Consider the following 15,444-nt stretch of genomic DNA (forward strand, 5'->3'; position numbering starts at 1 on the left):
TAAGCAGCCCCAGCAAACAACGATATATGTCTCTCACAGTCATAAAAGCAAGATATATGCCTATAGCATGTGCACCGAGTCCGTAAAGCGTTAAAAGAGGTCCACGGCAGTGCTGCTTTCTGGAGGCCACCAGGTGTGCCCCTGCAGGAGCGGGGATGGGCAGGATGCGTGGGGCCGCGCGCTCTATGGGAGCCCAGTGATGTGACTGTCCGCAAAGCATAGCAGTCAGTGAAAACAACCAAAGCAGGGATGGAGGACACCGCCATCGTGATAAGCTAAGGGTAATACACACAAATACACAGTTTGCAAGAATGCATGCCAAAAAAAAATACATGTTAAGGACAATGGAATGGTTGTCTGTGGGGGGGAGAAAGGAATGAGAAAAAGGTATGAGGTTCAAAGGGAATAAATAAACATGCAGAACACGTGGCAGTGTGTTCCCCGTTCTCCACAGCGTCTCAGAATGAACACACACACATGCACAGAGAGAGAGAGACAGAGACAGAGACAGAGACAGAGACAGAGACAGAGACGGAGAGACAGAGAAAATCTTGAAATGGAGGTAATGAGTAATTACTGGCTGCAACACTGATAATTCACACTGGTGAAGGAAGCTGTTCTTCTCAATGGCTGTGTTTCATGGAGAATACGTTGGGAGTAAAATGCTGCTATTTATTAGATCAGTGTTTTCTCTCAAGGCCTGTTCTCCATATTCTAGTCCCAAGAGATATTCTAGAAAACAAAAAACAAGTTCTGTGGTCAAATAAACCCTGCACGCAAACGTCTCCCTTGGAGATGTTCCAAGCACGTTACTACACGAAAGGTTCTGAGAAGTCCCACGATAAAGAGACCTGTGTTCCTTTGACTAACCTAGTGTTTCTAGCATTTGACCAGGGGGAACGCCCCCTTTTTATTTTCCATGTAACAATTATTATTGTCCATGGAAATGGTCCAAAGGACACTCTGTGGGAAACAGCACGTTAGATTGTTGAAGGATGAGAGGCCAGAGACTCCAGATTCCAAGCATATTCTGGGACTCACACCCTCCTGGCAGCTCCGTGATCCTTAGGGTGCTTTGTCCCCAAGCCAGCGGGGACCCCGTGTTTCATCCGTAGCTCCCACTGATCGCAGCAGAGGTGGAACTGCCCTTCTCTCTGCCACGCTCCCCTTCTCAGGATGGGGGCAGTGACCACTTGTTTCCAGAACTCAAAGCCGGTGCTCAGGGACGAATGTCAACTCGTGTCTTATTCCTTAGAATGGACAAATTGTTCACTTCTGCCGCGACAGGACGTGTCCTGGATAAAATTCTCCCTCTCGTTTAGACCTTACGTTTCTGAGGAGCCAAATCACTGTCATCGCTCACCTGGGCCATTAGAAGGATTGTTTGTTTATAAATTCCATCCCCTCCCCCTTCGGCCTCCCCTTGCGCTTCTCGGCTCCGTGCACAACTGCCTTCGAGTAACGCACTTCTTAGTACCAAGGCTTAGGTTTGTCTCCTCTCCCGCACTGCCAAGGTCGTGCTCTCTACAGCTGCCCCACAGATCACACTGGCCTAGCACACCCTCAGCTTGCACTCTCTCCCTTTCTCTGTCCCAGCCAAAACCTCGAAACTTCCTCCCAAGCTGATGCGCCTGAGTGTGCTCTTCTCCATGGGCCACCCACCATCTCTCCTGACGTGGCCAGCTGTGAAGGCCGTCGGCCTCTCTCAGTGAGCGCACACTCGGTGCAGAGGCCCAAGGACCGAGGGGGACTTCGGTGTGCCTCCTCCAGCAAACCGCCACAAGCAAGGCCATGATCTGGACAAGTTACTTGAGGTGGGAAGCCTGGATAGTGAAGGGCCAGTGCCCAGGAGAGGAGACGTGGCCCCGTGAATGAGAAAGTAGATGTCAACAGGAGTCCCACACACCGAGGACTAAATTGAGATGAGACACAAAGGCTACAGTGATCTGGAGGGGAAGAGGAAGCTTGGAGGGGCTGAACGCAGAATTGAAAAGCAAACACATAAATTGTAAAGGGTTTGGCAGAGAGTGAGATAAGAGGAGAAGGGGCTCCGGGAGGGGACTACTGGGAATTTTTTAAAACGAACTGAATTTATGGTGCAGTTCAAGCATTTGTTGATAACAGGGCTAGTCTGGTAAAGAATGTGCTCGCTGGCTTATAGTCAACAGGAAGTTGGGGCAAGATGACTGGGGCCATGCATTCCAATTAGAAATGTGTGGCTCACATGGACCAGTTGGATTCCAGAGCACAAGGAGAAGTTTACATTTCTCTGGGAGTTCACTCTCAAGGTTGGAAGGCAAGAAGTAGTGGCCACATGGCCACGGTCAAAGGGAATAATAAAGCACTGTTACAAAATGTTGTCCAAATGTAAAATGGTGCAGTCAATATGGAAAACAGTAGGGCAGTGCCTCAAAAAATTAAAAAGAGAATTACCACATGATCCAGCAATTCTTCTGGATATATCCCTAAGAGAATTGAAAGTGAGATCTCGAGGAGCTGCTTACACACCCATATTCATAGCTGCATTGTGCACAATAGCCTAAAGGTGGGAAGCCCAAGGGTCCACAGACAGATGAATGGATAGACAAAATGTGGTATATACGTACAATAAAATATCATTCAGCCCTAAAAAAAAAAAAAAAGGAAATTCTGACACCTGCTGCAACATGGGTGAACCCTGAGGACATTATGCTCAGTGAAATAAGTCCATCACAAAAAGACAAATATGGTATGATTCCACTTATCTGAGGTACCTAGAGCAGTCGAAATCATAAAGCCAGAAAGTAGAATGTTGGCTGCCAGGGGCTAAAGGAAGTGGGGGTTGGGGAGGTTAATGGGTATAGCGTTTGTTTTTTCAAGATGAGAAGAGTTCTGGGGAAGGGTGGTGGGGATCGTTGCACAACAGCCTGAATGTACTTAATGCCACTGAACTGTCCACTTAGAAAGGATTAGGATGGTAAATTTTATGTTGTATTTTACCACAAAAAAAGCCCTCCAGCCAAACGTCCTTCATGCATGACATCCTCAGCACCTGGATCTGACCAGGAATCCGGTGACCCATTAATCCCACAGCCATGGGATGTGGAGGCATGAAATCCCATTCCACCTACTTTGATGAAATCTTTATTCTGTGGATGTCAGTTGCAGGGTCTTGGACATGGAACCCTGTTACTTGTTAACAAGTATGGATTTGGGGGAGGACAGAACTCAGGATGTTAAGTGTCCATTCAGGAGATAACATCCTAGTAGGATCCCAAGCTAAGGAGGGCAAAGAACTGGGATGGTCTGAGGGACCCAAACTCCAGCAGAGACATCTACAACTTTGGGGAAGCAGTTAAGAATCCTTAGGCTGGAGTCCTTTGGAAGGATCCAGTGGCCATGTGAGTCATAAGGCACCACCCGTAGTCTGGCAGTGAATCTGAGAAGAGAACTTGGAGAGTTAGAGACACCCTTCAAAGGAAAGTGTAAGGTCCACTCAACAATGGCCTCTCCGGTGGTTAATATGCACCGGGCACTGCATTAGCAATGGGGAAGATGGAGGGGGATGACCCCGCCGGGACCTGGATTTCCTTCTCCGGGGGTCCTGTCGGGAAGGGCAGTAGTCTTGATCAATACCTGGGTGCCACTTCCCTTGCAGCCTGAGTGGTGCTGGTTGGTGTTGGAACACAAAATAACCACGCTCACCACGTCCGCCCACCTACCATGCGGAGACGGGCCATCCCCCAGCCAAAGACCCAGGGCAAAGGTTATAAGTTCCTCTTTAAACAGGGGCAAAGATAGCATCATTTGCTAACAGTGCCTCCTTAGTGGTTAATGCGGGGAGCCTGGAGAGCATGTCAGAGAGTCAGGCCTTCGTCAGTAGGCCAGTACCCTGCGAGCCTCACTCAGAGTGGAAAATTTCACATAGTAGGTTGCAAAATTCTTCCAGTTTGGGGGTGTGATGGGGAGAAGTTGTGAGGAGCATGGTCTTGAGATGCAAACACTAATCAAGGAACTTATTTTAGTAATTCAGTTGCTATGATCTGCCCCAGGCATGCAGGCATCATAAAACCTGGCAGCCCCTTGCTAGGAATTACTTCGTGTGCACAGTGGCGGAAGTATCACACTTAAGACTGACCAGGAATAATTGCAGTGCAAAGTAAATGACCCAAACTCTAAAAGATTTAGGGGTCCTGAGGAACAAAGGAGAATATGGTCCATTTTATTTTATTTTCTTAACAAAGGTTTTATTTATCTGGAGAGAGAGGGAGAGAGCATGAGTGCATGTGGGGGGAGGGGCAGAGGGAGAGAATCTTCAAGCAGGACCCCCCCCCCAACCATGCTGAGTGCGGAGGCTGACACAGGGCTTGATCCCACCACACATGAGATCATGACCTCAGCCGAAACCGAGAGTTGGCCGCTTAACCGACCTTGCCACCCAGGCGCCCCTATATGGTCCATTTTATCATTTTTTAAAAAAGATTTTATTTATTTATTAGAGAGAGAGAGCACAAGCAAGGGGAGGGGCAGCGGGAGAAGCAGACACTCCGCTGAGCAGCGAGCCTAAGGTAGGGCTTGATCCTGGGACTCTGGGACCATGACCTGAGCAGAAGGCAGATGCTTAACGGACTGAGCCACCCAGGTGCCCCTATATGGTCCAATTTAAAGATAAAATTTGATAATTCAAAACTTAGAATTTCAAATGTGTGTGATGATATGTGATTGTTTGTTTGAAAGTTTATACTATGTATCTAGAGTTAATTCGGTGTAGACATTTAGACGCCTCTGCCTTCTGCCCCGTGTTGAGTAACAAGATTTAAAACTGTTTGCTTTTTTTTCTTTTAATCATTCAAGGGTTCCAAGAACTTGAAAAAAGTTTCTCTGCTCCCAAAATCAGGATAAAGAGGAACTTTAAGCTCTGTGTGAATTGGGAATTAGTTGCTCCTTTGAATTTAGTCATGACTTTTTTTACGTCATGAAATCAAAGATGGTGTGTCATTCTTCTTGTTGGACAGAATAGGGATGCTATTTGCATTCTCAATTAATTAGGGTTGAGAGCCATAAGAATTGGGTAAGCGTGTGCAATTTTTTAGAGTATCTGTGCAAAAGAGTTCTCGACAGAAGATGTCTGCTCATGCCATGTGTTATCTGGACCTGCTTCCAGATGGGAGAATGCCTTGGCAAATGCCACAGTGATTCATGACTAGGTTACATAATTCTATTTTGCATTTTGGGTCGAACAACTTGGATTTGTTGCAGGTACAATTCAATTAAATATGGAATTTATTATTTGAAAATATTAGCTGGAAATAGAGCTTTTATGCAATTTTAATTTGAGATGTTCTGTTGTTCAGGGGCACACTGGTGCATGGCTGTCATCTGGGGGATAAATGATCTACTCCAGCCAGGGTGGATCTCTTGTCCCCAGACGACAGCAGGGACTGGGTCTGGTTTCTGCCTCCTGGGCTTCACATCCTGCCCCCAGTCTAAGGACTAAACACCTGTGCTTGATTTGTCCCCAGGCCTCTCCCCCTGATGCCCTGCTCGTCCTCCTCCCAGACCCGCTTCTGAGGGCCTGGAACCCCCTCTTGGTGGGCCCTAACATTCACTGACAGGCCTTCCTGATTCCAGCCTTTCTGGATGCCTGATCATTGTCCCGCGGACACCTTCTCTGTGGGCAGCCTTCTCCTGGACTGTTCACAATGGCCAGTGTTTCCTGAAATGGGGAGCTGCCAATTTCTTGCCCTTTAAACACTGTGCTTTGCTCATTGGCTGGAACCCGCTCTGTTAGCACCCCCAGCCTGGTCAGTTTTCCATACCTGGCCACCCCAGTGAATGGGGCTATTTCCAGTTTCTAGGCCATTCCCTCTACTGCCCCATCCCCTGGAAGTAAGCAAGGATGGCCATACCTCGCTGAGACAGGGTATTCCCATGAATTACTTAGATATTGACTCTCAATGCAAAAATCATCCTAACAGATATTTTAAATTGCCAACCCATATATTTTGTTACGCTTTTTCACTTGAAAGATTCTGGGTTAAGGCTGGGCAATAATTGTAATAATGCCTGAACTTGTGATTTTAAAGAACTAGCGGCAAGGGGCTCTTAGGCAACAAGTGCTGGTTCTGCAATGCGGTGACGGAACCCCATCTCTGGAGGGACGGTTCAGCTTATATTCTATTTCAGCTGCTGATTTGGTCAGGGATCTCTGAGTCTTAAACCACCATAAAAACAGGGGCTTATATGAATTTTCTAGCGCAGACTGTTGGGGTTGAGCCATTGGTTTGCAGCCACCTCATTTAGAACTGGCAAGGGTTTCAGGTATCATCTGGCCCTTTGCTTTTCAAATTGCTCATCTTGACTTGCTAGTGGTTATGAAACCGATTTAGTGAGTCGTGACCAGCTTGTATTTGTTGGGTTTTTTTTTTCCAGGAAATAATAGACTCGAATAGGTCAATGTGGATCTTAGAGTAAATAAGATGTTCTTTTGTAAGACTTTTATTTCAAGTGTGTGCGTGTCCTAGATCACCATGTAAAATATATTATTCACCGAGGTGCATAATTCAAGTGTCAAAGTAACTGATAGAGTCCACATCCCTCATTTTATTTAGAGAAATCTGGGGCTTGGAGAGGGGAAGAGGTTGGCTTAAATCCATCAAGCTAACAAGGGGCAGATAGGAGACCTGGAGCTGGAATGTGAACCCCGGTTTTCTATTGTAAGTTGGCAATGCTCTGTTTGATGTTTTTCTACCCCAGGAAGAGGAATTCATATAGGCTCTTGATCTTTAGGAGTGTGGGTCCCAAAGACCTGAACAGTAGGAGCCATTCAAGTACGCAGTGACCACCATCTATAGGTTGTCATGGAATGAGAATGGCGGAAAGGAAGTGGTGAGAAATGGTGGGTGAAAGAAGAGATTCGAAGCCCAGAAAAAATGGGTCAACATCAGAAGGGTCTTTGGATGAAGACTAGAAAAAAAGGTGATGTTAAACCATAAGGAAGAATGGAAGCCTTGTAGTAACTCAGGTGTAACGAGAGATTGTGATAGGGATGGAGATGTGAAGAGTCTAGGCAAGGCTCATTCATGAGTAGTGGGATGCTCCCAGAATTCTTCCTGTCCTTTTTGGTCTTGATTGCCTAATTATCTTAGGACAACTGTTCCTTTGATAATTCTACCTATTGGGCTACATGTTTTGATGGGTGATATTTGTCATGTATTTTCCTGCCGACAACTTTCTTCGTACTCTTAAAGGCCTCCTGGAAAAAAAACCAGCCACTTCTATTCATTTTTATAAAACAATGCCCCCCCCCCAAATGCAACACCAGCATAATTAATTACTCATTTAAAATGTGCCCTTGTAAGCTGAGTGTTAGCGATTGATCTCTTTTGACCAGCGAGAATATGGATATTTAACTCACTGTATGATTCCCAACAATTATGGCATATAGACCACCAGGTCTCATATTAATTTTGGTTTCAGACTCATGTTACCTGAAAATGGCGATTCTATGCTTTGTTTTCTACACTTTCATGAAAGACTCAACTTTTACCAAATTAGGAGACCCAAATATTGCCCCCCATCTGGCCGCATGGCCAGAGATGTTAAAATAATTCAGGATTTCTGTACTTCATTCCATAGTTTCAGGGATATCGTGTCTTCTCCGACATTAGAGTAGTTTTCATTTTCATTAATTCCTCTTCAAACTGAGTCACATCTTTAGGTCACACACTTAGTAAAGGACTCTCTTTCTGAGACATGCACTCCAGATCGGCTGCAGAAACGTACACTTCTGACTCCTATGCACGAGCATCTGTGCAACTTTCTGCAATAGTGGCTTCATTCCCACCTAAACGTTCTGCCATCCTTCAGCATCTGTGTTTCTCTTGAGCTCAGTCCAGTTTCAAAAGGAGAACCCTTCCCCCCTATCAGCTTCCCAGGGGTGAGTCTGAACGCTTGTATTTTCTTGAACAAAGCAGCAGTAGTTTCCAGCCCGCCCCATCCTCAGCCACGTTTTCAAGTCCAGTGCAGCGTGTTCAAGTGTCCAGTGTCTTCTTAGAGAGCACCCAGGGGGCACAGGGCTGCAGCAGGCTGAGACCCTCAGAGCCCTTTCATTCCCAGAGTTCTGTATCTGTGGAGGTGGGCCAGCAGATGTCCCGCACGTTGATGACATAGCTGTCCAACTACATTAAAGCCAACCATCTCGGCGCTGTCCTGCAGCCGCACCTGCCTCGCACGTAAGCACGATGGCGTAGAGCACTTACGAGGTTCCGTACCGGACTCTCTTCCGAAACGCACACTCTCCTAATGGATGGCGCAATGGAATCTGAGCTTAAAAAAACATTGAAATGACCTTACTGTTTTCATTGCTTTTCCATATGCATCCCAAAGTTCTCAACTTCCTCACTCTCTGGTGACAAGGTGCTATTAGTTCGTGTGTGCTAGCTAATTAAATAAAAATGGTGCTAAAAACCTCCAAGTTGGAGGCATATGAGACACCTCCACCTCCCGTGGGCACGAACCTTGTGTCTAAGTGCCAGGCCTTTTATACCAAAGCCTTATTTGTTTGCTAAATTGATTTTTTTTTTCCCAGTTCAGGGACTCAAGCTTCCCTGAGAGATTGCTTCAGATTCTGAGGCTTGCAAAGGTGCTCTGAGAACATTCTATGACTGCTGGGTACCAGAGCTGCTACGTGCATGATATCCAAATGCGGTTATTTGGTGCAGCGCTGGCATGTGATTAGGCAGGGGAATGGCGCACGGAAGTCAGAAATAGATGCGGGAGCTAATAAATGATAACAATGACGTTCATTTCAGTTAGAAAAGGGTGAATTTCTAGATGGAATACCACCATCTGAAAAACATAAGAGCGAATGCCTCCTTCTAGCCTTACTCTCAAATAAATTCCCGCTGTATTAAATATCTAAATTTTTTAGATGAAATAAAAAACACCAGAAAAATGGACGCTAAAATATATATATATATATATATATATATATCTTTTTGAGTAAGATCCAAAATGTAGAGACCATTAAAATTGATTAAATTCAGCAATAAAAACCCAAATGTTTTCTGATTGGAAAAAATACACCATAAATAAAAGTTAAACAATAATCCAATAGAAAAGTGGCAAAGGATTCTTCAGAAAACAAAATGCAATACAAAAAGATATCCAAGCTTGCTCATAATCAGAAAAGTGCAAATCAAAAGTACCATCAGGTGGTAAAGACTTAAAATCATGACCACCGCATTTTAATGGCCATCACGTGAGAGAACCAGGAACTCTCATATACTTATTTATGAGAATGTATATGGATATAACTCCTAGACAGAACAATTTAAAATAAAATAAAAAATATAGATAACCTTTGACCTAATAATTTGCTTTAGGAATTTATCCTACAGACATACTTACATAAGACAGCAATGATATATATACAAGAATATTCATTGCAGTATTATTTATAAGAGCAAAAGTTGTTCATCAATTGAGAACTTATTTTTAGAATTAAGATACATCCGTACGATGGAATCCTTAAAAAATAAAATACCATTTAACAGGAATGAATGTATTGAAATGGGACAATTTCACAAATATCATTAATGAACAAGCAAGTTAAAGAACAGCATCTATCATATATTATCCATCCGAGTGTTAAGAAATTGATAACAGAGGTTGCTTCTGGGGATGAGTGGCTAAGAGTCCAAGAAGGAAGTCAGTTTTACTTTTTGCTGAATACTTGTTTGTACTTTATGAATTATATACAATGTGCATGCTTACCCACTTAAAACTTACTGTTCTAATGAGGGTATATGAGACCATTGAACAAATCTGGCTTGATAAAGGATACAGGAATGAGGGGTCACTAATCAAATGGAGGGGCAGAGAATGACGGAGGCCAAGAAGCATGAGAATCAAATTCAACAAGAGGGAGAGAAGCTTATACTAGAAAGCAAGGTCAAAGTGATGTGAGGGCAAGAAGAGATGGGGAAAACAGCTACAGAGCTATCACTTTAAAAGACAAATAAGAGAAGGGTAAAGAAGCTTTGGATAGGAGCCTTTAGGAGTCACAAATGAGTTGAACTTAGGTGCCGTAAGTATTTATAAGTAATTAATAGTAATAGTATAATAAAGGCTTGTCATCCACTGGATTATAAAGTCAATTACAAATTGGAAGGGAAAATAATCTCCATCCTGTTTCTATCCAATCACAAATGTCTGATGATTATGTTGATGCTATTCTCTCAGGGTTTAGGAAGGAATATAAATCCAGCTTGGGGCTCATGCTCAGACTGAAGGACCTAACCAGTAATCATTAATTGACTGCAGGTTGTCTAAAACCGTAAAGCCTTGCTTTCTTCCTATTATGTTGTCAGGGGTACTACTGTGCAGTTCAGAAGAGTTCAAATCAAGTATTGTGAATAAAAACTGGATAGGTATGCATGTCAGTCCATCTGCTTTACATTCAAGTTCAAAGAAGGCAGAGACAACATGTGTAGTTTTATCTGCACAGCGCGTGGCAAAGCAGGCTACATAATTAGATACTTGGTAAAGACATTTTGTTCTCGGTGGTGGTGGCGGTGGTGGCGATGACAATAAACAGTGATGTTGTCAACCCTTCTTGGCAGAAAGCTTCTCTAGCAGTATCTTCCCCATAGCAGTGAGTGGGAGGGAAAATGAATAAGGAGCCGATCTCCAGTTTGGAGACCCAAACTCTGACTGAGTTGCTATGATAACAACCAGATTATAAGCATCATGATCCCCATATTTGGCTTCCAGGTCCAGAGCAGAGAGGAGGTCCTCTCTGTGCACGTTTCTCCCAACATGGAGTACTGTCCTGCCACCTAACTACACAGTGCCTCTCTATATGGCATCAACAGTGTGGGCCTTCCCTTGTCAAACGGTGAATCAGTCTATCATTTTAATCTTCAAGAAGACCAATCTGGTCTTGATAGTATTTTCTAAAAAAATAGAAGTAGTCAGGGGCACCTGGGTGGCTCCGTCCATTAAGCGTCTGCGTTTGGCTCAGGTCATGATAGCAGGGTCCTGGGATCGAGCCCTGAGTAGGGCTCCTTGCTCAGCAGGGAGTCTGCTTCTCCCTCTCCCTCTGCCACTCCCCCTGCTTGTGCACACCTTCTCTCTCTCTCTCTCAAATAAGTAAATAAAATCTTTTAAAAAAATAAATCGTCTAAAAATTAATACAACTTAAACCAAATCATTGTGTAAAGGAAGCGTCTTTCATTGAACGTAGTTCATCCTCAACATTCCCCACCAGCGAAAACATTTTGGTAAAATTTAAGCAGTAATAAGACAATTGTTAGGGCTAGAAAGGACCTTAAATATAGGCTAGTTCATCCCTTTCATTTTAAAAGGTGAGCACACTCAGTCTCATCAAGACCACAGAGCTCAACCAGGACTTTGCCCCACCACTGTTCTGCCTGCAAATCCAGGAATGGACGTGTTTAAAAAGAAGTCAGCATTTTATGGCTCATCTTTTTTTCTAAAGCAGAAAAATGTTGACAGTTTTGTATGAAGAAATTATGCCATCACCTTGCTTTTTTCACCTTTCCACCAGAGGTGGGAACAAAGAGTGGAGATAATACTACAATTTCTCTCTCTACAACCTCATTTGAAATAATTCTCTTTGATTTACGTTTTCTTGAAATGAAAAGGATAAACGGTGTTAACTTAGTTAAAATTGGGGGGGGAGTTGATTAGACATCCTGTTGTCAAGGAAACTGATTCTCCCTCCCTCCCTCCCTTCCTCCCTCTCTCTTTCTCTTTGCCCCCCACCTCTCATACATGCATGCACACCACACCACCCACCAGTTAATACAGTGCCCTTTAAACTCTTCATCTGACATTTTTAAATTATTTTAAAATACCCAAGTGCTCTACTCTGAAAAATCTGTACAAGAAGTACTCCAGGGAATGGATTCCTAGAATTCAAACTTAGAGAGGACTCTTCCTAATTCTAGGGAAGCTACTGTCATTCTGAGTCAGTGCTATGTCTCAGTAATGTATGGGACAGTCTCCAAGGTCAGTGTCAGGTCAACCACAGAATGAGACTCTTGGAAAGAAAGAACTGGAATGAGAACTTTTAAAAAGCAATAGAGCAGCACAAGAGTAAGAGAAAGGTAAATGGGTCAACCCCTTGAGCCTTTATTAAGTATCTATCATGCTTAAAGCAAGAAGCTATGCACATTACAAAAAGAAGTAAGTGAAGACCAAGCTAAAAGATAGAGAACTAGGTAGAGTTGTTTATTGTTGAAAGGTGTGCACCACCTCCCTGCCCTTCCATCAGAGGAACACAACCCCGCCCCATTGATGTCAGGCTTGGCCAAGTGACTTGCTTTGGTCTCACTGTGGGCAGAGTGTGCTTCCTGCCCTGAGCCTGAGTTTGACCATTTAACTTGGTTTGGCCAATAGGATGTTAGCAGACATGCTGCAGCAGAAACTTAAAATGTTCTTGCGCTGTTAGGTTTGCTGTCTTGAACATTTGCCTTCATCTTAAGAAGAGCCTTCCCTGGTTTGCTTGCTATTCCAAGAAGGATGAGAGATTAGTGGAGCAGAGCTCCCCCAGTTGAGCCTGTGCTAAATGAGCTACCTGCCCAGAGGACCAGCAGATGCACCAGAAAGCCCAGCTGAGTTGAGCCAAGGGTAGCATAGATTAGTCGATTCCAGCCACCCCTTAGACACATGATGAATAATAATTTGTTGTTTTAGTCCCTGCAATTTAGATTGGTTGGTTATGCGGCAATAACGAGCTAATTCAGAGAGCGTCTAGTATGACAATTTACTACTTTTGCAGGATCATATAGCAAACTAAAGAGCAGTGAGAACAACTTGGCCAAAACTGTGGGTCTCCCAGGTAGGGCCATTTCCACAGAGTACAACTCTGTCTTTTGAAATCATCACCGGGAGAATAAGCGTCATGGATCCTATGGATAGAAGGGTTCACAAACCACTGGACCCCATTAGCACGTACATTAGGAACACAGCAGAAGTTTACTGCACCTAAAACAGTGACCATAGACCTGGAGGTCTGGAGAAGGGCTGCTAAAAATCACCCCATGGCTGAGGAGGAGTGATAGGAGACCAAACTAAAACGATTAGGACTCCAGTGTGGAAAGACGCACACCGAGAAGCAATAGGACTCAAGTCTGTCAAATCTTGAAAAGAATAAATGGTCTTAACATATGTTTGTTCACCAGATTCTGGAATTTTATTATTTTTTTCTTAAAGAAGGAGCATTCTCTGAGGCATAAAAAGGAAAATTCAAGAAAAAAAGAGGGGCTCTAGTACTTTACATGGCTGAGAACTAGGGTGACCCGATGTCCCAATATATCCAGGACAGTCATCATGTCCAGTGTTGTCCTAGGGTAATTATTACTAGCACCCCTTTTCACATTCAACACTAGTGTATTGTATTAGATGGTAGATTATATGGTCATACAGCTGACAGCATGTTTTCCCACAGAGTTGAACAAAACGGGTCCAAGTAAGGTTTCGGTAAGTTCATGAGAAAAGACCAGTCATGGGTTCTCAAGGCAAACTAGACTGAGGAATGGAGGGCCACTGTGTCCAATTGCAGCAGTGGTGTGAGATGGTCAAGGCACCCGGGGTCTGACCTAACTGGTCAGGGTCTTAAAGGCTGGGAAGTCGTGTTCTTTCAGCCTAGCACGGGGTCCCCTTGGGCAATCCCGGGGCCTCCTCCACGAGCCTCGTCTGTATAGCTAGGCCCTCTCTTTGTGGATCCTCAAAAGACCTAAACACATACAAGATCCCCATTCTGGTTATTGCTTCCTTATCAGAACATGTAGAAATCAAGATAAATGGTAGAAAAGTGGAGTTCCCTCTTACCCACACAGAGGTCCATATAGCTTTCTGAGCTCCATTTGGCCTTCCCAGAAACCCTGCGGAAAACACAGCACTATGTAAGAATAAGATTAAACAAAATTTCAAGTAGTCAAATTTATTCAGGAAAAGTCTGGAACCGTGAGAACACAATTACACAAACAATAAAAAAGAATTCAAGTTCTATTGCTTTCAAGTACTTTGAAGTATTAGAATAAACAAGTAGCTTTAAAAAATATATCGCCAAGGAAAAATCTTGGTCAACTCTGCTTTAACGGATGGAAGGAGATCATCTGTACTTAAAGTAATTGTGTGTAATTGCTGCTAAAATATTTGAAAACTGTTTGCTTTCTCAACTATGTTAACATTCCCCTCTGCAATTTGGTTTATATTATTATTAATTTTGGCAAAGCCTCATTTGACAGTCACTATATGTGTAAATGCCTGCTGAATCTATCCAAATTATCACAAATTCTGAATTATCATGATCCAAGTGAAATTTTTAACTAAAATCAATTGTAGTCAAAACATAAGAACCTTACAGTAACTTTATATAGGACAAAACATCAGACACATTTTGTCATGGCAAACGAGTATACCTAGAGGCAGAACTGGGCTGGAGGGTCAGAAAATGCTACACCCATTGTGCTGTAGGGATAGGGTAATGTAGTGGGGATGGAGTGTGAGTGCAAATATAGATGGAGGAACTGTAGGGGTGAAGAGCTGCAGATTGCTAGATCCCTGTGTTGTGGGAATGCAGTATACAGGAGAGACTGTATCTGAGGGGTGGGGAAGAGGAGAGAGTTGGGGGGGGGAATAGAAGAGGTGGACGTCCTTAATGGAAATACATCCCATTCTTATTCCATCTACTTTCACAGTCTAAGCTTGCCATACATCAAGGGAAGCTTCTATGAATATAAAAATAGTTGCTGAAATTACTATGTTCTAGAAGGAACTTGGCAAGGTTTGTATATACAAGGATGACGAGCTGAAAAGGAGCATATGTGGAAATTAACCAGAGGCAGGAGCACAGTGTTCTCTTCATATCGACAGTTCTACTATTTTTCCTCAAAATGTTAATATTAAATTACTCAAATGAATACAACTGATCATTTCCCCCCACAGAAATATGTGAAATCTATTTACTTTGAATTTCCTATCCTGCTTGTTATTCTCTTTTGACACTTAGAAATTTCTTCACACTTGCTTCAAGGACTCACCAGAAGTCTTAATGAGGTCGCTGTTTGTGGGTCTAGCATTGTGAATGCGCCACCCCTGAGACAGAGGTGAGGAGAAGGTATTTAAAACACTAGGAAGAGAGCAACAACAACAGTAAAGAGGAAAAAGAGTGTTGGACTGAGAAAAGAGACAGAAAGGAAGAGAAAAGGAACTGAGGAAGAGGGAGAAACACAGAAATAGTTAACGTTGTTATCTGTGTCGTGCTGAGGGCCAGCCTTTCTGAGGGTGGGGGTGGGGAAATCCTAGAGAGATGTTGAGCAGATATGACCAGGATTGGCCCAGTTGGCCCTTCCTGTCTCTGTTCTGCTCAGCAGTTCTTCACATGTGGGATCTGTCGGCTCCTGATGAAGGGTCTGGTGGTAGCACTACCAT

The 15,444-nt window shown here is 43.7% G+C and overlaps 1 protein-coding gene across 2 annotated transcripts in view; it reads right to left on the reverse strand.

Annotated features, from left to right (window-relative positions):
• The window catches only part of TBXAS1 (thromboxane A synthase 1), a 160,602-nt gene that overhangs the window by 99,701 nt on the left and 45,457 nt on the right, over window positions 1-15,444 (reverse strand). For both annotated transcript variants that reach the window (XM_045792528.2, XM_087860790.1), the window contains one exon: window positions 13,840-13,892. In XM_045792528.2, the coding sequence (XP_045648484.2) occupies window positions 13,840-13,892 (53 nt within the window). The remainder of the gene's footprint in view (window positions 1-13,839; window positions 13,893-15,444) is intronic.

This window comes from Ursus americanus, chromosome 3, assembly GCF_024610735.1.
Source record: "Ursus americanus isolate L20-20 chromosome 3, mUrsAme1.1.p, whole genome shotgun sequence".
NCBI classification, from domain to species: Eukaryota; Metazoa; Chordata; class Mammalia; order Carnivora; family Ursidae; genus Ursus; species Ursus americanus.